The 26,680-nt window shown below is 35.5% G+C and overlaps 1 protein-coding gene across 1 annotated transcript in view; it reads left to right on the top strand.

The window, feature by feature from the left end:
• STXBP5L (syntaxin binding protein 5L) overlaps positions 1 to 26,680 on the top strand; it is a gene marked incomplete at both ends in the record, with an annotated part of 193,095 nt that overhangs the window by 51,787 nt on the left and 114,628 nt on the right. Inside the window, 2 exons of the mRNA XM_084232675.1 lie at positions 3,026 to 3,160; positions 16,979 to 17,042. Coding sequence (XP_084088801.1) covers positions 3,026 to 3,160; positions 16,979 to 17,042 — 199 coding nt within the window. The remainder of the gene's footprint in view (positions 1 to 3,025; positions 3,161 to 16,978; positions 17,043 to 26,680) is intronic.

A 26,680-nucleotide genomic window follows, 5' to 3' on the forward strand; every position in this document is an offset into this window, starting at 1 on the left:
GTTTGTTATTTTTCTATCCAAACTCTTCAATTTGTCTATTTTTATGTTTAGTGTTTTTTTCTACTCTCCCTGTGATTCAGAAGTGATGATCTTATATCCTCCTCCTTAAAATGAATTTTATTTTTCCACTTAAATTGAATTGAAAATTGATCCTTCATTACCTAGACATGACTATCAAATTATTTCCTATGGAACATTATTAACTATCCTTTGACAACAGTAATTCTAGACTTCAGGTTTTAATCAAAATTGTGTAATGTCATAAAGATTACATTTTAATGAGATTGTTAATTAACTCTCAATGCATGTGTAATTGCAGGATTTCTGGTATTTTTGGATGTGGTGTGCAAGTTTCTTTTAGCAGAATACTTTTGAATAGACAATTTAAGGAGAAGGGTTGTTGAATAATTCAAAAAGCGAACAATATAATTTAAAAGATTGGATCTTCACTCTTATATAAAGAGATACAAGGTGGAGTCTTGTTGGGAATTTACCATTCACATTCCTTTCTTTTTATTGATCTTTCTGATTGGAGTCAGAATTCTGACCACCTCTCCAACCAACTTCCAGTTACTTATCTGAGTAACTCTAGGAATATTAAGATAGAATATTAGTTCTTTCTATAGTATATTAGTTCAATGAGAAGTTTTGGCAAGGGATAACTGTGAACGTTTTCCCCCTTGTCTCTTAGTGACTTTTAAAAAGACATGATTAGGCCATACTCAAAAGAGTGATGATGCTATGGAGTCTGGTAAATCCCCCAATTTTTTTTCATAGGAGTTATGATTATTCTGGCTAGTCCCCAAAGTTGGTCAGAAATCCTCTCGTGAAGATGAAGGTAGAACAAAAAAACTTGGAGGACTGTAGAGAGAGCTCTGAGCTTATAAGAGATCTCTGATGCTAAGGATCTGAATACAGAAGCAAATTATTTATATCCCTGTAGACATAACTACATATTCTCTGTATACACTGAATTTTATGTTTCATATGTATCTATATTTTAAAATTGAAATATAATTGATAAATAACATTTGTTTCAGGTGTGAAACAATGATTTAATGTTTGTATATATTGCTAAATGATATAGTATAGTCTATTGAACACCAACTACCATCCATTATTATATTTTTTCTTGTGATATTCTCTTTCTTAACAACTTTCAAATATACAATACAGTGTTATTAAATACAGTTTCTATGCTGTATATTATATCTCTGCTTATTTATTTTATAACTGGAAGTTTGTACTTTAGACCAACTCTGCTGTCCCTTGCATCTGGCTACCATCAACTATTCTTCGTATCATGAGCTTGTTGCTTTTTCCACCTAAATTCCACATATGAGATCATATGGTATTTGTCTTTTCTGTCTGACTTATTTCATTTAGCATAAAGTCTTCCAGTTCCATCCATGTTGTTGCAAGAGGCAAGATTTCATTTAATTACTGAGTAACATTTAATGTATATTTATATATTTCTTTGTGAATGGATACCTCATTTCTTTATCCACTTACCCATTGATAGACTGTTCTGCCACCATGTCTTGACTCTACAGTAAATGTAGCAATATACATGGGTGTGCAGCTATCTTTCCAAGTCAGTTTTTATTTCCTTTGCATAAATGCCCAAAATGGAACTGCTGGGTTAAATTATATTTTTATTTTTTGCCCTTTATTATATTATTTATTGAAGTAACATTGGCTTACAACACTGTTTATGATTCAGAGATACAGGCTCACACCCCTTCAGATGTATGTTACAACACCACATCCTCCACACTATTTTCTAAGTTGCTGAACCAGTTTATATTCCCACCAACAATGGACTGGTCTCCTTTTCTTTATATCCTCACTAACATGTGTTACTTCTTGTCCTTTTGATAGTAGTCATTCTAACAAGTGTGATGACATCTCATTGCGGTTCTGATTTACATTTCTTTGATGACTAGTGATTATGAGCCTCTTTATATGTATCTATTGATGATCTATATTTATATGTCATTTTAGTTTTTAGATGTAGTCCCACTTGCTTATTTTTGCTTTTATTGCCTTTGCTTTGGGTATCAAATAAAAAATAAATAAATAAATCATCACCAAGACTCATGCCAAGTGTTTTCTTCTAGTTTAATGACTTTTATCTGACATTCAAGTCTCTGGTCCATTTTGAGTTGGTTTTTGTGTATGCTGTAAGAAAAGGGTCCAGTTTCATTCTTTGCATACGACTGTCCTGTTTTCCCAACACCGTGTAATGAAAAGCCTGGGTCCTTTCTTCTTTGTGTATTCTTGACTTCTTTGTCATAGATTAATTGACCATATGTGTTGGGATTTATGTATGGGATCTTCTGTTCCACTGATGACTGATCTAATCCCTGTTTTTATACTAATGCCATACAGTTTCAGTTGCTATAGCTTTGGAATATAGCTTGAAGTTAGGTACAATACTTCCAGTCTTGCTCTTCTTTGTTGAACTTGCTTTGTCTATTTAGGGTCTTTTTGGTTCCATACAAATTTTAGGATTTTTTTTTCCATTTCTGTGAATAAATGTCACTGGAAATTGAATAGGGATTACATTGAATCTGTAGACTACCTTGGACTAATTCTATTTAAAGTGAATAAAACCAACAAACCAAGCAAATTATATTATTTGGAGGAAAGGTGGTATTCTTAAAACCAAATATAAGGATTTTTCAATCCCACCATGCCACTTAATTGTCAGTCTTAGGCAATACAAATAAAAATTTTGGTCTTAGTTTTCTCTTTGTAAAGTAGAAAATACATATCTGTCTCATAGTGCTGTTTCTAAAAGTAATGTATTAATATATTAATGCATGTTAAACACATATTTAATAATGGTTTTTATCATCTTTAATGATACACTATTTTATTTATCCTTTGGCTTCTACTAATAACTAAATGATGCTTGAGTATATTGTAAATTTTTTTATCACTACATAAAAAGTATAAGAAAAATATAATGCTGACCAGGTGTAAAATTTAGATATTTTAATTGCAATTTTCTTTCTTTCAGAATTACTTACTGTCATCTACCTTTCCAGAGTAAATGGCTCTATGTTGGAACAGAAAGAGGAAATACACATATTGTAAATATTGAATCTTTCATTCTTTCTGGATATGTTATCATGTGGAACAAAGCAATTGAACTGTAAGTTTGAACTTGAATATCACTTTATTTAGCTTAAATATTTCATATGGTAATGTAATATATATAATAAATTATAGTGCTATTTGAAATATCATAGCTAATTTATGATTTTTTGAATGAGTTCAGATAAAATAATTTAAAAACATTAAGACTTTTAAAAATAGATAATAATAATAACATATGCTAATTTTAGACTTTAAATACCATAAATAAGGGTTATGTATGCATTTTTGATGATAAAATTATAAGACCCATTCTAAAAGTTATATCTGAAAATCATCTCATTTCTTTATAATTACTATTGGTATACATACTCCCATTCAGGAAGGAAAGTAAATTATTACCACATCTAGTTTTATATAAAAGTAATCATGAATGATCAGTGCATATATTTTTTGTGGTTAGGTGGTATCTTGTTCTTCTATTGTCTCATGAAAATACTTTTCTTGCTTCAGAGGAGAGTCAATTTTTCAATCTCTCTCATATTGTGAATGTATACAACTATTTGGGTATATAGTTGATGGCTTTTCCACTTTGACTTTGGCACTGATAGTTAAGTTTCCATACTAGTAAAATGTGAAATTGCCCAAATGTGAAACTTCATGGAGTTCTAAGTCATCGATTGATATTGCATACACAAAAAATTCCCAAGATGTTAATCAAAAAAAGAATTTTTCTTTAGTATATGCTTATGCTCTGTACTTATTATCCTTAATAATATGTTTGACTTCAGGCTAACATTCTTTTATACACACACAACACACGTGTGTATGTGTATATATACATATATATGTATATATTCTAAGTTATATAATTCTTCTCCAAATCTCTCTTTAAAACATCCTATTCTCATGAAGTTTGACTCTGGCTTTATAATAAATCTGTTATTCCTGCTCCCAGTATGCATGTGTGTTACTTGAGAGAAGGTCATTAATAGATATACTCTTACAATGTTCCTTTTTATTATGTAGTAATGGGTCTTTATTAATGATGATTCTTCCTCTCACATTCTCCAGAGCAGAATCATTGTTCATTGCTCTTTTTTTTTTTTCATACTTATTTTGGTGCTGTCCGCAAAGTGCTACTTAAATAAATAATAATGTTAATGAAGAATTAGTATGATAGTTATATACTACTAGTGACTCACAGCCCTCCTTTATAATTATAATTGGTATGAACTATTTTGTTCATCTGTAGTCTAATGTTCTCTATGTATGTTTTTTAAGACATTTATCCTATAGACAGTTATTTACTTTTTTAATTTGGTAAAGATTTTTCCCCCTGTAATCTTAATCTTATAAAAATGAAGAATAGGGCTGAATTTAATGCGTTTTAAAATCATATTCTTAGTATATTGATAAAAACACAGGCAAACAAGAGTAAATCAAATTATAGAGGTTTCATACAAATTTAACATTAGTACAAATAGTAGTGTATATATCATCTGTGTTTATTAGGATGCTGCTAAAGTAAGAAGAGTTTGTTATCTAAATATATCAAATATTTCACCACTCTAACAATGCTGTTTTCCATGTTCATTTACTTAACAAAGGCTTTTCATAGTTCAAATTAATACTACTTGAACTAGTGAGTTAATTTACCTATATATGTTCACATAGTTTACACTATAATTATGAAATCAGAACAAATGAGTTTAAAAACGTGTTATAAAGGAAAGGTAAAATTAGGATATTTAAAGAAGTAAAGTTAGGTATTTTTATTTTTCATATTGTGATCTTATACATATGGTTAAGCATCAGAATATAATCTACCATTTTATAAATAAATTTGGTGTTTTTATAGAGTTGTACATGCCTCTTAAAATGTCCTTAAAATAACCTCAAGAAATTATTAGCAGACAACATTACCTACTGTTTCTTGGTTTACTTAGACCAGATTTCCAAAAAAGTATTCCCATGGCTTTTAGTTCCATTGTGATATTATTTTTTTCTTTTACTATATATATATATATATATATATATATATATGTATTACCTCATTGTTCATTTTTGTACAATGTATGCTTTCTCCTCTCAGGTGTAGTCCCCATGAAATTCCCACCACCAGTTCACCCCTGAATCATCACCATAGTCCCTTGTGCTCTTCTCTCTCCTGTTTTGATCTTTCTACCTCCCCATCCTTTGCAGAATGTTGATTTACATTTACCTGCTAATTGTTTTTTTAAATTATTATTGTTATTTTTATAATCTGACCTCTTATTTGGTTCCTCTATATTCCTCCTGTAAGTGAAAATATTAGATATTTTTCTTTTTTCCTTCTGGCTCATTTCACTGAGCATAATCCCTTCCAGCTCTTTCCATGTTGCTGTGAATGACATGAGTTTATCTTTTTTGATTGATGAATAGTATTTCATTGTGTATATATACCACATCTTCTTAATCCAGTCATCTATTTTTGGGCATTTGGGTTGTTTACATATCTTACTTAGTTTAAATAATGATGCACTAAATATAGGAGTGCAGGTATCCTTTTAAATTAATATTTTTATGTTCTTTGGGTAGATTCCTAGGAATGGAATTGCTGGATCATATGGTAGCTCCGTTTTTAGTAGTTTGAGGAATCTCCACCCAGCTTTTTATAGTGCTTGGACCAGTTTGCATTCCTACCAGCAGTGTAGGAGAGTTAGTTTCTTTTTCTCCATATTCTTGCCAACATTTGTTGTTGCCTGTTATTTTAATATGCGCCATTTTCTTTGGTGTAAGGTGGTATCTCATTGTGTTTTTTTTTTTTTTTTTTTCATTTATTTATTTATTTATTTATTTTAATAAATTTTATTGTTATATTCCCCATACAATTGCAGCCCCCCATTCTGACCCCAATCCCTCCCCTCCCGCCCCCGCCCCCCTAAAAGTGTCTCTGGTTCATAGTTTTTTGTTGATTTTGATTTTCACTTTCTTATAGTTATTCATTTTCCTGGTCCCTTATTTAAGTTTTCTAGATTCCTGCTATGAGTGAGACCATCCGGTATTTTTCTTTTTCTTTTTGGCTTATTTCGCTGAGCATGATCCCTTCCAGCGCCATCCATGTTGCAGCAAATGGCATGTGTTTATCTTTTTTGAATGCTGAGTAATATTCCATGGTATATATGTACCACATCTTCTTGATCCAGTCATCTATTTTTGGGCATTTGGGTTGTTTCCAAAGCTTAGCTATTGTAAACAGTGCTGCTATAAACATAGGGGTGCAGGTGTTCTTTGGAATTGATGTTTCTGTGTCCTTTGGGTAAATACCTAGGAGTGGAATTGCTGGGTCATATGGAAGCTCTATGTTTAGTAGGTCCAGAAATCTCCACACAGCTTTCCACAGTGGTTGGACCAGTTTGCACTCCCACCAACAGTGCAGAAGAGTTCCTTTTTCTCCACACCCTCGCCAACATTTGTTGTTGCTAGTTTTTTTAATATGTGCCATTCTCACTGGTGTAAGATGGTATCTCATGGTAGTTTTGATTTGCATTTCCCTGATGACAAGTGATGTTGAACATTTTTTCATATGCCTGTTGGCCATTTGCATTTCCTCTTCAGAGAAGTTTCTTTTAAGCTCTTCTGCCCATTTTTTGACTGGATTATTTTCTTTGTTGTTGTTGAGTCTCATCAGCTCTTTGCAGATTTTTGTGATCAGTCATTTATCATTAGTGTTGGGTGCAAAAATGTTCTCCCAGTTGGTGGGGTTTCTCTTTGTTTTTGTTATTGTCTCTTTTGCTGTGCAAAAGCTCTTTAATTTGATATAGTCCCAGCTGTTTATCTTTGCCTTCACTATCACTGCTTTGGGTGATGTGTCTGTAAAGATGTCTTTGATGTGCAAATCACGTAGTGTTTCGCCTATATTTCCTTCTATATATTTTATGGTTTCAGGTCTTATGTCTAGTTCTTTAATCCATTTTGAGTTGATTTTTGTGTATGGTGTGAGGTGGTGGTCAAGCTTCATTCTTTTGCATGTAGCGACCCAGTTTTCCCAGCACCATTTATTGAACAAACTTTCTTTGCTCCAATGCATAGTCTTTGCTCCTTTGTCAAAGATTAGTTGACCATAAATCTGTGGGTTTATTTCTGGATTTTCTATTCGATTCCATTGGTCTGTATGTCTGTTCTTGTTCCAATACCATGCAGTTTTGATGATTATGGCTTTGTAGTATAGTTTGAAGTCTGGGAGTCTGATGCCTCCATTCCCTTCTTTTTTTTTCAGGAGAGCTTTGGCTATTCGGGGTTTTTTGTGATTCCATATGAATTTCATCAATAATTGTTCTATTTCCTTGAAGAATGACATTGAAATTTTGATTGGAATAGCATTGAATCTGTATATTGCTTTTGGAAGGATGGCCATTTTAATAATGTTTATTCTTCCAATCCATGAGCAGGGGATGTCTCTCCATTTCTTTGTGTCTTCTTCTATTTCTTTAAACAGTGTTTTATAGTTTTCTTTGTATAGGTCCTTTACCTCTTTTGTTAGATTTATTCCCAAATATTTGATTTTTTTTGTTTCAATGACAAAAGGGATGGTCTTTTTGATTTCTTCTTTTCAGATTTATTGTTTGTGTATAGGAAGGCTACTGACTTTTGCGTGTTGATTTTGTATCCTGCCACTTTACTGAACTGATTGATGAGTTGAATTAGCTTTTCTGTGGAGTTTTTGGGGTTCTCTATGTATAATATCATATCGTCTGCAAATAGTGATAGTTTGACTTCTTCTTTTCCTATTTGGATTCCTTGGATGTCTTTCTCTTGTCTTATTGCCCTGGCTAGGACTTCCAGTATTATATTGAAAAGCAATGGTGAGAGTGGACATCCTTGTCTTGTTCCAGATCTTAATGGAATTGCTTTCAGCTTTTCACCATTGAGAATGATACTGGCTGTTGGCTTGTCATAGATGGCCTTTATGATGTTGAGGTATGTTCCTTGTATCCCAAGAATTTCAAGGGCTTTTATCATGAATGGGTGTTGCACTTTGTCGAAAGCTTTCTCAGCATCTATTGATATTATCATATGGTTTTTATATTTCTTTTTGTTGATGTGTTGGATAACGTTGATTGATTTTCGGATGTTAAACCATCCTTGTGCCCCTGGAATGAATCCAACTTGGTCGTGGTGAATTATCTTATGGATACATTGTTGGATTCTGATAGCTAAAATTTTATTGAGGATTTTTGCATCAGTGTTCATTAGGGAGATTGGCCTGTAGTTTTCCTTTTTTGTGTTGTCCTTGTTCGGTTTTGGTATTAGTGTAATGTTGGCTTCATAAAACGTGTTTGGTATTGTCCCTTCCTTCTCAATTTTTTGGAAGAGTTTGTGAAGGATAGGCACTAATTCGTCTCTGAATGTTTGGTAGAATTCATTTGTAAATCCATCAGGTCCTGGGCTTTTGTTTTTGGGGAGGTTTTTTATTACCATTTCAATTTCGCTAATTGTAATTGGTCTGTTTAGGTGTTCTATTTCTTCTTTATCTAGCTTTGGGTAATTGTAGAGTTGTAGGAATTTGTCCATCTCCTCTAGATTGTTAAACTTGTTTCCATATAACTGTTCATAGTAGTTACTGATTATTCTTTTGATTTCTGCTGTGTCCGTTGTGATTTCTCCTCTTTCATTGATGATCCTGTTTATTTGTGCTTTCTCCCTTTTTTCCTTTGTGAGCCTGGCTAGGGGTTTGTCTATTTTATTGATTTTTTCAAAGAACCAGCTCTTGGTTTCATTGATCTTTTGGATTGTTTTTTTAGTTTCAATTTCATTTATTTCTGCTTTGGTTTTTATTATTTCTTTTCTTCTACTGGTTTTGGGGTTTTTTTGTTGTTCTTTTTCTAGATCTTTGAGCTTCGAGATTAGGTTGTTTCTTTGCGTTCTTTCTTGTTTCTTGATGTGAGCTTCTATTGCTATATATTTTCCTCTTATTACTGCTTTTGCTGCATCCCATACATTTAGGATATTGGTGTCCTCCTTGTCGTTCAATTCAAAAAATTTTTTAATTTCTTCTTTGATCTCCTCATTAGTCCAATGGTCTTCCAGTAGTGTGGTTTTTAATCTCCATGAGGTAGGAAAGTTCCTTGCCTTCTTTTTATGGTTTATTTCTAGTTTGATGCCTTCATGGTCAGAAAAGATGGTTGATATGATTTCAATCTTGGTGTATCTGTTGATGTTTGTCTTGTGCCCCAGTATGTGATCGATCCTGGAGAATGATCCGTGTGCGCTTGAGAAAAATGTGTACTCCGTTTTTTTGGGGTTTAGTGTTCTATAGATGTCTGTTAAGCCCAATTGCTCTAGGTCCTTATTTAGAGCTTTAGTTTCTTTACTTATTTTTTGTCTTGTTGATCTATCCATTGTTGATAGTGGTGTGTTGAAGTCTCCCACTACGTATGTGTTTTCTCTGATGTCTGTTTTCAGAGAGGACAACAGTTGTCTGATATATTTTGGTGCTCCTTCGTTTGGTGAGTATATGTTAATGAGTGTTATTTCTTCTTGAAGTATTGTCCCCTTGATCATAATGTAGTGACCCTTGGGGTCTCTTTTTATCTTTTTGAGTTTGAAATCTGTTTTATCTGATATAAGTATAGCTGTTCCTGCTTTCTTTTTTGGTCCATTTGCTTGTAGGATTGTTTTCCATCCTTTAACTTTGAGCCTATTTTTATCTTTTGTAGCTAAATGTGTTTCCTGGAGACAGCAAAAGGTTGGGTTTTGTTTCTTAATCCAGGCTGCAACTCTGTGTCTTTTTATTGAAGAGTTTAGTCCATTTACATTCAGAGTTATTATTGATATGTTAACATCTGTATTTGCCATTGTGTTTGTCTTTCCTTTGATTTTATTTATTTATTCTTTTAATAACTTTTTTTTTTGGCCTTCTTTCATTGTTATTCGTCCCTCTGAGGTTCTGGCTTTAGGACTCCTTGTAGTATTTTTTGGAGTGGGGGTTTAGTTGCAATGAAATTCCGGAGTTTCTGTTTGTCTGGAAAGGTCCATATTCTTTCTTCAAAGAGGAAGGAGAGCTTTGCGGGATAGAGTATTCTTGGTTGGCATCTGTTTTCTTGGAGTCTGTTGACTATGTCCCTCCACTCTCTCCTTGCCCGTAGTGTTTCTTCGGAGAAGTCTGATGTCAGCCTGATTGGTTTTCCTTTGAATGTTATCTGTTTCTTCCCTCTTGCCAGCTTCATTATTTTTTCCTTGTCCTGGATTCTTGGGAGCTTTACTATTATGTGTCTTGCTGTATTTTTCCTTTCGTCGTGGAAGTTTGGTGTTCTTCTTGCTTCTTGTATATCAATTTTCAGCTCCTTCTTCACATTTGGGAAGTTCTCTTCAATTATCTCTTTGAATATTTTCTCTGTTCCTACATCTCTCTCCTCTCCTTCTGGTATTCCTATAACTCTTATATTTCCTTTCCTCATGGAGTCAGATAGTTCCCGAAGTCTTTCTTCATTCTTTTTCCTTCGTACTTCTCTTTCCTTTTCTGTTTTGGTTCTTTTTATTTCTGTGTCTTCAAGATTACTTATTCGTTCTTCCATTTCATCTATTCTGCTTTCATTGCTTTTCCCAGAATTCTTTAGTTCTTCCATTAATTCTTTGATCTCCTGCATTTCTTTTACTTCCCTCTTTAGGGACTCAATTTCTTTCTTCTGACCATTGTTTTCCCTCTCTAGGGACTCAATTGCATTCTTCTGATCGTTGATTATTTTTCCCTTATCATTGTTTTCCTTTATGACTTCTGTCAGTTTTTTAATCACGGCAATTTTAAGTTCTCTTTCTGGAAGGCTCAGAAATTCTTCCAAGTTATTGTCGTTGCAATCTGGGGGCTGGTTTTCTTTTTGTGGTGTGCTTTTTCTCTGGAGAGTTGCTAGGTTGCGTGTGGTTCTTCTCCTCCCTACTGTCTGTTTTCTAATTTGCCGTATGCGTTGGGACACTGTGTTGTTGGGACTTGCCGGCATCTTGGGTGGGCTTCTCTGTTCCCCTCTGGTTCTTCCAGGAGTCATCTGTCAGTTTCAAGCAGCCTTTACTGGAGAAAGGTCCCTGTTCTAAAATGCCGATGTGGGGACACACTCCCCTGTGCGCCTGGTCTGCCCCGGCGGTGGGTTCCTGCTCCCCTCTGGGCTTGGACTGCAGGTCAGAGGGGGTCTGGCGTGGGCGAACTTCCCCCGCTCACCTCTGGCTCCTGAGGAAGCCTTCTGCAGGTAGTCTTTACTGAAGAAATGTCCCTGTTCTAAAATGGTGATATGGGACACACTCCCTGCGCTTCTGGTCTCAGGCACACTCTTCTGCGCGCCTGGTCTGCCCCGGCTGTGGGTGCTCGCTCTCCCTGTGGGCTCAGACTACTTGTTCAGAAGGGGCCCGGTGTGGGCTAACTCCCCAGCTGGCCAGTAGCTCCTTCAGTAGCCTGTGCTGGGGTCAAGTCGCTAGGTGGCACCAGAGATCTCTCCTAGAGCCCTTGGGGAGCTGATTTTCCACCCCGTGGGACAGGGAGCAGAGCGGGGATGGTAGGGTACACCTCAACGGCTTTGGGGTGCTGTGTCTGCCTTGTGCCCCACCGTCGTGGGGAACCCACGCCCCTAATTTCGTGCCCCGGGTCTCAGTTCCAAAGCCCTCAGTTCCAGGACGCGGGCTGTAGCCCAGATCAGTGGCGCGGGAATGGCGCCTTTTGAATCCCGCTTCCCTGCCTGGGCGCCTTGTTCCTGCTCACTCAGGGAGGGCCTCCGCCGTCTCCCCGCAAGCCTAGGTCGCAGGCGCAGGGGCCTGGGCAGCTGCAATCCGAGCGCCGCTTTCGCGCAAGCTTACCGGGCGGCTGGGGCTGTGTGCTGGTGCCGGTCTCCTCCTGGTGGGCGGGGCTCTCTTTAATGGCGCCTGGAGCTCACCTCCGCGGCGGATCCTGCAGGGTTCGCCTCAGCTCCCGTTCACGGGGTGTGGTGGCTGAAATAGTTCCTTTCCACTCACAGTCCCGCTTGCTGCATCCGTTTTTCTTGTTGGGCGTTTTGGTTTGTTGTTTCCCTCGTCTCTGCCGGTCGGAGAGTGCCGCCTCTGTGGGCGGGGGAGGGGAGCAGGGTTCTGCGCTTCCCTCCCTTCTCGTCCTCTTTTATGGCAACTTTCTTCTTCGGGCTCATTGTGGTTTTGATTGGCATTTCCCTGATTATCAGTGATGTTGAACATTTTTCCATGTACTGATTGACCATTTGCATTTCCTCTTTGGAGAAGTGTCTTTTTAGCTCTTGTATCCATTTTTGACGGATAGTTTACTTTGTTGAGTTGTGTGAGCTCTTTGTAGATCTTTGTGATAAGTCCCTTATTAGTTGCATGGAGTGCAAAAATTTTCTCCCAATCAGTAGGGTGTCTCTTTGTTTTGGTTTATGTCTTTTTTGCTATATAGCTTTTAGTTTGATATGATCCCAGCTGTTTCTCTTTTCCTCCATTGTTATATTTTAAATGTCAGCTTTCAGTTTTATGGACTCTATTTGCTTTATCTCTTGAAGTACATTAGAAAACAAATGCCATTGCCTGTTAATGTATCAAGATAATAACAGAATACATATTTAATTAGTCATCTTGTAAATAAAATTTTAGATACTTTTAATACATTTTCTAAACATGACATGCAAAATATATTGTCTTTAAGAGATATAACACTATTTCTCTTTTAAGTCCTTACTTGAAGTACTTTTCATTCAATTTTTTTTATCTTGTTTCTACCTTTAGTGAATTTTCCTAATTGTAATTATAGACAATTGCCAAAATTATTAGTGTTCCCAAAATGTATACATTGATTATTTGGAAACTATAACACATCTTTCATAGAAATAGTGATGTTTATAAAATGCCTCATAAAATAGTACTACAGAACTGACATTAAAAATATTTCTATATGAATATATTCCATTTTATAGCACAGAAATAGCTGTTTATTCATCTAAGCCCTACCACTATATAGCAAAAGTAATATTTTTTCTACATGTGATTAAAATTTGAACATGTTATTCAGAATTAATTAGCTAACAGTTTGTGTTTAAGTAACAGTCGTTCAAGCTTGGAAGACATAGTTTCTCTCCTCTTAGGGCTTCCAATCTAATAAAGATGATAAAGATGTGGTAATTCTATTAGCAAAGCCACCTATATGCACATGGGATCTCAAGAAAAGTATCTGTGAAAGAAAGCTCTATTTATGTTTAGATCTGAAGGATCAGTTTCAGTTAAATTAAGAATGGGGGTGAGGGTGTCCCAGGGAGAGGGAATAGGTTTAAATGATGGAAGGTGAAAGTTTTTGTTCCATGCACAGAGATTTTAAGTAGTGTAGTGGGTTAAAAAGGCTAGGGTAAGGATATGAAGAGATAAGACTTAGGGTGTAATTAGGGTATAAAAAATGAAAGGCCTCATAAGCCAATTTGTGAAGTTTGGACTTTAAGTCTAGGAGCTAGGTTTTGGAGACTTTTAAGCAGAAAATGGACTTGAGAAAATTTGCATTTATGAAGACTACTCTGAATGCCACTGTGGAGATTGAAGAGATACCAGACTGTAATCTTGGTAAAAATTATGATGGCAGTTTTATGAATAAAAATAAACCAACATGTTAAAGAGATATTTGTAGGAAGAATTGAGAAGCAAGACTTGGCTGTTACGGAAAGACGTAAGAATAACAGAAGAATTAGGGGTGAACCCAAGGTATTTGACTTGAGCAACTATGTTGAAATGGTGTTATTCAGTGAAAGTATGCAGGTAATTGAATAGACTGGGAGTAAAATAATGAATTAAATTTTGTTTATATATTTATTGAATTACATTATTTTTTATTAAAGTAACATTGGTTTACAATATTGTATATGACTTAGGGGTATAGGTTCACACTTTTTCAAATGTACATTATCACACCACACCAATGACAGAACCACCCATAATCCTTCAGCATAGTTCATTGTACCCCCTCTTCCCTCTGCTCCCTTCCCATTTTCCACTCTGGTACCCTCAATTATGCAGCCAGGTTTCTAGGGTTTGTTTTTGGAGTAGTTTTTTCTGTTTCTTTATTTCTTTATATTCCACGTAAGTGAAATCACCTGGTATTTGAGTTCAATTTTAGCTAGGATGAGTTGCGAGTGTTTATAAGATATTCAAATGGGATTGGTATAGAAGAATGGTAGGAGGTGGGATGTACGGTTCTGAAGGTAATGAGATCATAATTTACATAATGTCGAAACTATGAGAAGAGATGACATTGTGCATGAAATGTGTATAGAAAAGAGGTAGCAAACTAGTAGACAATGAACTGATTCTGGCTCAGAGGTTGTTTGACCGTCAAAGTATTTAGATGTTCTGAATTTTAAGTTTCTTTTATTTAAAATAGGTGAAGTAGAAAAGAAAACTTAAATTTCAGTTTTTCATGAAAAAAATTAATGAGACAATCATCAGTTGGAAATGAGTAACAGCTTTCCTTTCTTAGATGGGTAATGTCCTATCTAATTTGGCATGGTCTTAGTCTCTCTAATTTGCAAAAATTCCTGTGGACTCTTGTATTTATAACCACATACAAAATAGGAACAGATAGCAATCTAGGATGGCATACAAAGGAATCAAATATTTAAGATACAAGGAAAGGGGAAAAGTACACAAATGAAACTTTCAAGAAGCCATTGTAGTGAATGGGAGGAAGAAAAATAAATAGGGGGTCTTAAATGAATTACTGGGCATTATTTAGATGGATATTACTTAAATTTAATAATTTTATCTAAAATAGTTTTTGTGAGATTTATAGAATCTAGAATACACAGCTTTTTTTTTTGTCATTTTCTGATGGTCATAAGTCTAGCAAGTTAACATTTGGTAGTTTTGGGAAGTTCAATGATAGTAAATAAGTCAGATAAAATTCATCAACATATTAATATATCTAGGTAGTGCAATAATATGAGGCTGTTTCTCTTAACCTTTGGTATCTTCTTAGTTTTTTTAAAAACGGTAAATAAGGGCCTCCCTGGTGGCGCAGCAGTTGAGCGCTGGGTTGCGAAGCTGCCCGCAGCCTCTGTAGCGCCGGTTCGATCCCCGGCTGCTCCCTGGCCACCGGAGGAGGGGCCCACATGGCGCGCAGACCTCTCCTGCCGCCCGCTGCTCCCCTCAGCAATGTGCTTCGGTGCTTCTGCCTGCTCTGCTCCCTGCTCTGGCTCTGGTGAATTCTCTCACCCTCCCACGCCTCTGACTGTACCCAGTGCGTGTATAAATAAGTAAAAAAACTTTTAAAAAAATGGTAAATAATATTCTTCTAGTCTAAAGAAATTATTAAAAATAACTGAAATTTAATGATGATTATTTTCTGAACTTTTATGTTCCAGAGAGTCTGAGAATCTAAATGTAAAATTCTCACATATGGTCTAATTATAGTGTATCTCAAAGTATACTTGTGATTTTTTTTTTTAATATGGTTACTGAAAATAAATTCAGTGGACCAATAATTCTGGAAAATACTGGAGATTTGCCAATGTTTATTGCAATAATATGCTATGCATATTATGATCCAAAGAAGCTCTGTAGAAGAAAGATATTTCACTTTAAATTAGGGTTTAAATACTTTAAATACTGGAGATTTGCAATGCTTATTGCAATAATATGCTCTGCATATTATGATCCAAAGAAGCTCTGTAGAAGAAAGATATTTCACTTTAAATTAGGGTTTCCCAAAACTTTTTGTTGTGCAAAACCCTTTATGTGAAACATTTTATATATTCACTAGTTGATCATGGAGCACATTTTAGTGTTTGTTATTCTAGTCAAACCCAAGAGATAGGGGGTTATGGCTTATGGAATATTATTAGTTCCCAAGGACAACTGAAGGACATTGTCCCTTATCAGAAGCATTTTATACTATCATTAAGCAATGTATTTATATGTAAATATCACATATAAATATAGAAGTAAAAAACTCTAATCTTTTTATGAAGTTCTGTTTAGTTTCTTCTTGCATGTATCCTAGAATGCAAACAATAATCCTGATATACTATTATTTCTATGATTCAAAATAAATATACATATTAGTTATTGAGAACTTACTATGTTTTGTCAATAAATTAGGTGCTATTTGTATACTAGTTTCTAATCCTCACATTCATTTATTTGATAGAATAGCTTCTACCTCCATTTTTGGATGAGAAAATTAAGGATAAAACTAATGAAGTAGTAGTTAGTAGTTCATGTTCAACAATGATATATGTCAAAGTTGGGAATATAAAATAAATATGCCAAATACCAGAGTAGAATTTAAAGTCAGATTGACAGAACATAGGTCCTTTTAACAATATGCTCTTATAATTATCTGTTATTGATTACCCTAGAAAACCTGCTAAATGAGACACAACTGGTTTCCCAAGTTTTTTAGCATGGTTTTAGTTTTCTGTAAACTTGCTATCATTAAAGAGTTTCTTTGTAAATCAAGGAGCCACTGTATTTTTCTTTAGGAGCAAATCAGATTTCATGTCAAAGGAATTCTTATACCAGGTATGTACTGTACTTTGCAATTTGGTTGGAACAGGTTTACAGCATCAGCCTTGTAACTGTAGAAATTTTCATTTGCATAAGTAAAAGTTTTGTTTCCAATAGAGACTCAGATCTTGTGAGGAATTCCATTTTTATGTGGTTCCATGTTCTTAAAGCATGATTTGAAAAATAAAAACACACCTACCTTAGTAGGAGGAAGAGAAGTAGTCTTAAAGAAAAATAATAGAAAGTGCCAATCTAAACTGGACTTCAAAATATTGGGAGCATATTCCAGTATAATAACAATTTCTTTTTATATATAACAGTTTATAATGGTAAGGTGTTTTAATGTTTTTGTTTTAACTACTGTTTTGAATTAATTTAACAGATCCACAAAGACTCATCCAGGTCCAGTTGTACATTTAAGTGATAGCCCAAGAGATGAAGGGAAAGTGAGTATTACAATACCATTTTTTTTCCTCATTCTTGAAAAAACTGTTTCTTACCATTTTATACCAAAAGTCTAGCACAGTTCATAGCGTTAAGTGTAATCTAAAATTAAAATACATTAAATGAATGATGAGCAAATAAATGAATGTATTATTTACACTAATAATGTTCCCAAATTAAGTCTTTAGTTACAGCAGAACTAAAGTTGATATTTAATTCTGGAATTTTGAGGAAGGCATGGAAAAGCTTTAATTTTCAAATATTCTGTGTTTGAACTTATCAATGTGATTATCAGTATTAATCATTGACTTACATTTTTCAGTTTTGATAATAAATGGCCAATATTAAATAAAACGTATTAAGTTAAATATTAAATAGAATGTATAAGTCAATTCTCGCTTTTGTTAATAGATAATGATATAGAAAATCTCAGATTATAGAAATAATTCTTATCTTGATTAATAATTTTTCTTCGATAATGAAGAAACAAAGTTGATAACATCAAAAGACCTGAAGTATCATTTTCATTATAAATATTATCTCTCTTAAAGTATATTATTTTTGCTAAGTACTATAGAAAAAACTTAAGTGAATTATATAGCAAAGATTTGATTCTTTGTTATTTTTAAAGGAAAGAAACTGAGTTAACCTAAAAAGTACTGAGCCTGAAATGCAAGTCTGCATGATGGTAATGGAACAACAGTGGATTTCTCCAAATTAATCCATAAATATGAAGTAATTCGAATCAGGTGTCATTAGAATTACTAATTTCATAAGCAGATTTTAAAATTTATAAGAAAAAGAAAATGTTTAAGAACAACCAAGGCATTTTTGAAAAAGAATTCCATTGTGATATTAATACAGAGGAATACAAGGAAAACAATAGATGTAAATATATATATTCCAGAAATGATTCAGGCATTTGGGAGAATTTTTCATATTTTAGAGAAGATATTTCAGGGCATTGATAAACTATTGAATTAATGGTGTTGGGCAACTGGCTGTCCATTTTGAGAAAAATAGTAACTGTTTAAGTTTATACTGTTTACTAAAGTAAATTCCAGATGGAGAAAACACAAATGTTAAAATAACAACCCAGAAATTTTCAGAAGAAGCTATAGGAACTGGCTTGATACTGTGAAGTAGGGGCATCTGTAGGCAAGACACAAAACCTAAGAACTTTAAGGAATATACACAGCAAGATAATCATGATCAGATATAGACAACAAGTTGGGAAACAACATTTGCTGTATTTACAGCAGGTAAATATGAACATGCAATATATACACAGAACTTTTACTGAATCGTCATCTTTCATAGTAGGAAATCTATATAATGTCAACTAAAAAAAAGCAAAACAATGTAATTATATTTCAAAATATGAAAGTAAATTGACTAATAGAGAATGGTAAGAAATGAAGGTGAGTTAGCCAGTTAGCTCTAGAGAGCAGGATTTAGCAGTAAGAAGGAAATAGTTCCACTAGTAATCACAAGGAGAATGCAATATATCATATCCCCCTATCAGACAGGCATAAAATTAAAAACAGCAATAATATCAGATAATGAAAATGGCATCCAGATACAGCAATGGTAAGCATATATACTTGTTTGGATAGTTTAGCATTATCAACATTTAGAACATGTATCATTTTGACCTAGAAAATCCATTTCAGATATCTATCCCATTTATATTACCCAGGCAAAATAATGAAAACAACTTAAATGTCTATTAATAGAAAATTGTATAAATAATTTTTGATATATCCATGTTCTGAAGTGCTGTTATGATGTGGAAAATTCTTTAAACCAGTTTTTAAAAAGAATTGTACAATATAAAATCACTTGACTAAAGCGTTAATACTTTTATTTATGTTTTCAAATGTCCAAGATAAAAAAACTTGAAAGGATATGTATAAATCTGGGAGGATACTGGAGATTAGAATTGGGGGAAATAGTGATTATTTACCTCTTATTTTACTAATATCAAACTTTTTAGTAATAATAAGAATATGAAATGTCCTGATATCCAGTAGGCCCTCCTTCCTCTTCTCCCTCCCCCATCTTAACTTTTTCTGACTATGTTTTCTCCTGTGTGAATGTAGGATCAGTTTACCAAGCTCTGTGTAAATCCTTACTGGGATTTTGTTTGAAACATGTACATTATTAAAGATAATTTACATTATTATAAATGAGATAGTATTTTCTGTGTAAGTATGATATATTTACTTTGGTTTTCTGTGTTTTTTTTTCATAGCTTTATAAGTTTTCACAAAAGTTTTACATGTGTTAGTTTAATTCTAAGTACCTTATAAGTTTTATTTTCCCTGTGAATTTTCTTAAAATTCATTTTATAATAGTATACTATTATACTAGTATACAATTGTTATTTTTGCATTCAAATTAATCACTGAATGTTTTGTTTTTGTAAACTGTCCTTATAGTATCTGAAATATTCTATAGAGAAAAGCATAGTAAATACAAAGTTTGTGTCTTTCTTTCCAATGTTTTTATGTGTTCATTGTATTGGGTAGGAAGTCAGTACAGTTTTGACTAACTATATAATGGCAGCCCTTAAAGGAAGATTTTCTAACATTCCAGCATTAAGTAAAATGTTTACTGTAGGGTTTTAGTTGGTTGCTTTTATGAAGTTAAAAAGTTTCCACCCATTTCTAATATTCTAAGAGCTTTCAATTATGAACGTTTGATTTTATTGAATGTTTTTCTATAGGTATTAAGATTATCATTAATTTTTTGAAATATGTTAACAGATTCTCCCATTTTAAACATTTTTCCATTTTTGGGATAAATTCAACTTGGAAGGGGGAATTTCCCTTGGAGGCTTTTTGGTGAAGCAAAAGAAACAAATTATAGTTGTTAATTTGAAAAAATACAGTATCATAGAATCAGAAATAGATCACCTTTCCTTAATATCCTATTTACTAAAGAAAATGAAAATTCATCTATCAAAGAGAAGAAGATACTCTTGAAGTGAGAGACACCTATAATGGACATCTTGAGTTCTATTAGCCTCTCATCTTCCAAACCCTTGGCTGGCTGCCCCCCCCCTTTTTTTTTGGCAAGGATAATCAACCTCATGCTGTACTACTTCTTGAAGTTGACTAGTTACGCTAAGTCTGTGACTCCGCCCTTTAATTCCAGATTCAAATAATGTGCAGTAATGAGATGATACAACTCTGAAGTAAGAGAGTGTTAACTTGCATGGAGAAAACCTTGACCATTATTAGAGAAGACACAAGAAATGAAGGAAATGTCTGCATATTTGAAAATTTTAGTGTGGTTATCCTTTTCTGACATTTATTTATTTATTTATTTTTTTTTTTTTTTTTTTTTAGGTTATACTTTTTTTTTTTTTTATTTTATTTTATTTATTATTATTTTTTTTTCTTTTTTAAATAAATTTTATTGTTATATTCCCCATACAATTGCAGCCCCCCCCATTCTGACCCCAATCCCTCCCCTCCCGCCCCCGCCCCCCTAAAAGTGTCTCTGGTTCATAGTTTTTTGTTGATTTTGATTTTCACTTTCTTATAGTTATTCATTTTCCTGGTCCCTTATTTAAGTTTTCTAGATTCCTGCTATGAGTGAGACCATCCGGTATTTTTCTTTTTCTTTTTGGCTTATTTCGCTGAGCATGATCCCTTCCAGCGCCATCCATGTTGCTGCAAATTGCATGTGTTTATCTTTTTTGAATGCTGAGTAATATTCCATGGTATATATGTACCACATCTTCTTGATCCAGTCATCTATTTTTGGGCATTTGGGTTGTTTCCAAAGCTTAGCTATTGTAAACAGTGCTGCTATAAACATAGGGGTGCAGGTGTTCTTTGGAATTGATGTTTCTGTGTCCTTTGGGTAAATACCTAGGAGTGGAATTGCTGGATCATATGGAAGCTCTATGTTTAGTAGATCCAGAAATCTCCACACAGCTTTCCACAGTGGTTGGACCAGTTTGCACTCCCACCAACAGTGCAGAAGAGTTCCTTTTTCTCCACACCCTCGCCAACATTTGTTGTTGCTAGTTTTTTTAATATGTGCCATTCTCACTGGTGTAAGATGGTATCTCATGGTAGTTTTGATTTGCATTTCCCTGATGACAAGTGATGTTGAACATTTTTTCATATGCCTGTTGGCCATTTGCATTTCCTCTTCAGAGAAGTTTCTTTTAAGCTCTTCTGCCCATTTTTTGACTGGATTATTTTCTTTGTTGTTGTTGAGTCTCATCAGCTCTTTGCAGATTTTTGTGATCAGTCCTTTATCATTAGTGTTGGGTGCAAAAATGTTCTCCCAGTTGGTGGGGTTTCTCTTTGTTTTTGTTATTGTCTCTTTTGCTGTGCAAAAGCTCTTTAATTTGATGTAGTCCCAGCTGTTTATCTTTGCCTTCACTATCACTGCTTTGGGTGATGTGTCTGTAAAGATGTCTTTGATGTGCAAATCACGTAGTGTTTTGCCTATATTTCCTTCTATATATTTTATGGTTTCAGGTCTTATGTCTAGTTCTTTAATCCATTTTGAGTTGATTTTTGTGTATGGTGTGAGGTGGTGGTCAAGCTTCATTCTTTTGCATGTAGCGACCCAGTTTTCCCAGCACCATTTATTGAACAAACTTTCTTTGCTCCAATGCATATTCTTTGCTCCTTTGTCAAAGATTAGTTGACCATAAATCTGTGGGTTTATTTCTGGATTTTCTATTCGATTCCATTGGTCTGTATGTCTGTTCTTGTTCCAATACCATGCAGTTTTGATGATTATGGCTTTGTAGTATAGTTTGAAGTCTGGGAGTGTAATGCCTCCATTCCCTTCTTTTTTTTTCAGGAGAGCTTTGGCTATTCGGGGTTTTTTGTGATTCCATATGAATTTCATCAATAATTGTTCTATTTCTTTGAAGAATGACATTGAAATTTTGATTGGAATAGCATTGAATCTGTATATTGCTTTTGGAAGGATGGCCATTTTAATAATGTTTATTCTTCCAATCCACGAGCAGGGGATGTCTCTCCATTTCTTTGTGTCCTCTTCTATTTCTTTTAACAGTGTTTTATAGTTTTCTTTGTATAGGTCCTTTACCTCTTTTGTTAGATTTATTCCCAAATATTTGATTTTTTTTGTTTCAATAACAAAAGGGATGGTCTTTTTGATTTCTTCTTCTTCAGATTTATTGTTTGTGTATAGGAAGGCTACTGACTTTTGCGTGTTGATTTTGTATCCTGCCACTTTACTGAACTGATTGATGAGTTGAATTAGCTTTTCTGTGGAGTTTTTGGGGTTCTCTATATATAATATCATATCGTCTGCAAATAGTGATAGTTTGACTTCTTCTTTTCCTATTTGGATTCCTTGGATGTCTTTCTCTTGTCTTATTGCCCTGGCTAGGACTTCCAGTATTATATTGAAAAGCAATGGTGAGAGTGGACATCCTTGTCTTGTTCCAGATCTTAATGGAATTGCTTTCAGCTTTTCACCATTGAGAATGATACTGGCTGTTGGCTTGTCATAGATGGCCTTTATGATGTTGAGGTATGTTCCTTGTATCCCAAGAATTTCAAGGGCTTTTATCATGAATGGGTGTTGCACTTTGTCGAAAGCTTTCTCAGCATCTATTGATATTATCATATGGTTTTTATATTTCTTTTTGTTGATGTGTTGGATAACGTTGATTGATTTTCGGATGTTAAACCATCCTTGTGCCCCTGGAATGAATCCAACTTGGTCGTGGTGAATTATCTTATGGATACATTGTTGGATTCTGATAGCTAAAATTTTATTGAGGATTTTTGCATCAGTGTTCATTAGGGAGATTGGCCTGTAGTTTTCCTTTTTTGTGTTGTCCTTGTTCGGTTTTGGTATTAGTGTAATGTTGGCTTCATAAAACGTGTTTGGTATTGTCCCTTCCTTCTCAATTTTTTGGAAGAGTTTGTGAAGGATAGGCACTAATTCGTCTCTGAATGTTTGGTAGAATTCATTTGTAAATCCATCAGGTCCTGGGCTTTTGTTTTTGGGGAGGTTTTTTATTACCATTTCAATTTCGCTAATTGTAATTGGTCTGTTTAGGTGTTCTATTTCTTCTTTATCTAGCTTTGGGTGATTGTAGAGTTGTAGGAATTTGTCCATCTCCTCTAGATTGTTAAACTTGTTTCCATATAACTGTTCATAGTAGTTACTGATTATTCTTTTGATTTCTGCTGTGTCCGTTGTGATTTCTCCTCTTTCATTGATGATCCTGTTTATTTGTGCTTTCTCCCTTTTTTCCTTTGTGAGCCTGGCTAGGGGTTTGTCTATTTTATTGATTTTTTCAAAGAACCAGCTCTTGGTTTCATTGATCTTTTGGATTGTTTTTTTAGTTTCAATTTCATTTATTTCTGCTTTGGTTTTTATTATTTCTTTTCTTCTACTGGTTTTGGGGTTTTTTTGTTGTTCTTTTTCTAGATCTTTGAGCTTCGAGATTAGGTTGTTTCTTTGCGTTCTTTCTTGTTTCTTGATGTGAGCTTCTATTGCTATATATTTTCCTCTTATTACTGCTTTTGCTGCATCCCATACATTTAGGATATTGGTGTCCTCCTTGTCGTTCAATTCAAAAAATTTTTTAATTTCTTCTTTGATCTCCTCATTAGTCCAATGGTCTTCCAGTAGTGTGGTTTTTAATCTCCATGAGGTAGGAAAGTTCCTTGCCTTCTTTTTATGGTTTATTTCTAGTTTGATGCCTTCATGGTCAGAAAAGATGGTTGATATGATTTCAATCTTGGTGTATCTGTTGATGTTTGTCTTGTGCCCCAGTATGTGATCGATCCTGGAGAATGATCCGTGTGCGCTTGAGAAAAATGTGTACTCCGTTTTTTTGGGGTTTAGTGTTCTATAGATGTCTGTTAAGCCCAATTGCTCTAGGTCCTTATTTAGAGCTTTAGTTTCTTTACTTATTTTTTGTCTTGTTGATCTATCCATTGTTGATAGTGGTGTGTTGAAGTCTCCCACTACGTATGTGTTTTCTCTGATGTCTGTTTTCAGAGAGGACAACAGTTGTCTGATATATTTTGGTGCTCCTTCGTTTGGTGAGTATATGTTAATGAGTGTTATTTCTTCTTGAAGTATTGTCCCCTTGATCATAATGTAGTGACCCTTGGGGTCTCTTTTTATCTTTTTGAGTTTGAAATCTGTTTTATCTGATATAAGTATAGCTGTTCCTGCTTTCTTTTTTGGTCCATTTGCTTGTAGGATTGTTTTCCATCCTTTAACTTTGAGCCTATTTTTATCTTTTGTAGCTAAATGTGTTTCCTGGAGACAGCAAAAGGTTGGGTTTTGTTTCTTAATCCAGGCTGCAACTCTGTGTCTTTTTATTGAAGAGTTTAGTCCATTTACATTCAGAGTTATTATTGATATGTTAACATCTGTATTTGCCATTGTGTTTGTCTTTCCTTTGATTTTATTTATTTATTCTTTTAATAACTTTTTTTTTTGGCCTTCTTTCATTGTTATTCGTCCCTCTGAGGTTCTGGCTTTAGGACTCCTTGTAGTATTTTTTGGAGTGGGGGTTTAGTTGCAATGAAATTCCGGAGTTTCTGTTTGTCTGGAAAGGTCCATATTCTTTCTTCAAAGAGGAAGGAGAGCTTTGCGGGATAGAGTATTCTTGGTTGGCATCTGTTTTCTTGGAGTCTGTTGACTATGTCCCTCCACTCTCTCCTTGCCCGTAGTGTTTCTTCGGAGAAGTCTGATGTCAGCCTGATTGGTTTTCCTTTGAATGTTATCTGTTTCTTCCCTCTTGCCAGCTTCATTATTTTTTCCTTGTCCTGGATTCTTGGGAGCTTTACTATTATGTGTCTTGCTGTATTTTTCCTTTCGTCGTGGAAGTTTGGTGTTCTTCTTGCTTCTTGTATATCAATTTTCAGCTCCTTCTTCACATTTGGGAAGTTCTCTTCAATTATCTCTTTGAATATTTTCTCTGTTCCTACATCTCTCTCCTCTCCTTCTGGTATTCCTATAACTCTTATATTTCCTTTCCTCATGGAGTCAGATAGTTCCCGAAGTCTTTCTTCGTTCTTTTTCCTTCGTACTTCTCTTTCCTTTTCTGTTTTGGTTCTTTTTATTTCTATGTCTTCAAGATTACTTATTCGTTCTTCCATTTCATCTATTCTGCTTTCATTGCTTTTCCCAGAATTCTTTAGTTCTTCCATTAATTCTTTGATCTCCTGCATTTCTTTTACTTCCCTCTTTAGGGACTCAATTTCTTTCTTCTGACCATTGTTTTCCCTCTCTAGGGACTCAATTGCATTCTTCTGATCGTTGATTATTTTTCCCTTATCATTGTTTTCCTTTATGACTTCTGTTAGTTTTTTAATCACGGCAATTTTAAATTCTCTTTCTGGAAGGCTCAGAAATTCTTCCAAGTTATTGTCTTTGCAATCTGGGGGCTGGCTTTCTTTTTGTGGTGTGCTTTTTCTCTGGAGAGTTGCTAGGTTGCGTGTGGTTCTTCTCTTCCCTACTGTCTGTTTTCTAATTTGCCGTATGCGTTGGGACACTGTGTAGTTGGGACTGGCCGGCATCTTGGGTGGGCTTCTCTGTTCCCCTCTGGTTCTTCCAGGAGTCATCTGTCAGTTTCAAGCAGTCTTTACTGGAGAAAGGTCCCTGTTCTAAAATGCCGATGTAGGGACACACTCCCCTGTGCGCCTGGTCTGCCCCGGCGGTGGGTTCCTGCTCCCCTCTGGGCTTGGACTGCAGGCCAGAGGGGGTCTGGCGTGGGCGAACTTCCCCCGCTCACCTCTGGCTCCTGAGGAAGCCTTCTGCAGGTAGTCTTTACTGAAGAAATGTCCCTGTTCTAAAATGGTGATGTGGGACACACTCCCTGCGTGTCTGGTCTCAGGCACACTCTTCTGCGCACCTGGTCTGCCCCGGCTGTGGGTGCTCGCTCTCCCTGTGGGCTCAGACTACTTGTTCGGAAGGGGCCCGGTGTGGGCAAACTCCCCAGCTGGCCACTAGCTCCTTCAGGAGCCTCTGCTGGCTTCAAGTCGCTAGGTGGTGCCAGAGATCTCTCCTAGAGCCCTTGGGGAGCTGATTTTCCACCCCGTGGGACAGGGAGCAGAGCGGGGATGGTAGGGTACACCTCAACGGCTTTGGGGTGCTGTGTCTGCCTTGTGCCCCACCGTCGTGGGGAACCCACGCCCCTAATTTCGTGCCCCGGGTCTCTGTTCCAAAGCCCTCAGTTCCAGGACGCGGGCTGTAGCCCAGATCAGTGGGGCGGGAATGGCGCCTTTTGAATCCTGCTCCCCTGCCTGGGCGCCTTGTTCCTGCTCACTCAGGATGGGCCTCCGCCGTCTCCCCCTAATTTCGTGCCCGGGTCTCAGTTCCAAAGCCCTCAATTCCAGGATGCGGGCTGTAGCCCAGATCAGTGGCGCGGGAATGGCGCCTTTTGAGTCCAGCTCCCTTGCCTGGGCGCCTTGTTCCTGCTCACTCAGGGAGGGCCTCCGCAGTCTTCCCCTAATTTCGTGCCCCGGGTCTCAGTTCCAAAGCCCTCAGTTCCAGGACGCAGGCTGTAGCCCAGATCAGTGGCGCGGGAATGGCGCCTTTTGAATCCAGCTCCCTTGCCTGGGCGCCTTGTTCCTGCTCACTCAGGGAGGGCCTCCGCAGTCTCCCC

This window comes from Talpa europaea (genome assembly GCF_964194135.1).
Source record: "Talpa europaea genome assembly, chromosome: 4".
NCBI classification, from domain to species: domain Eukaryota; kingdom Metazoa; phylum Chordata; class Mammalia; order Eulipotyphla; family Talpidae; genus Talpa; species Talpa europaea.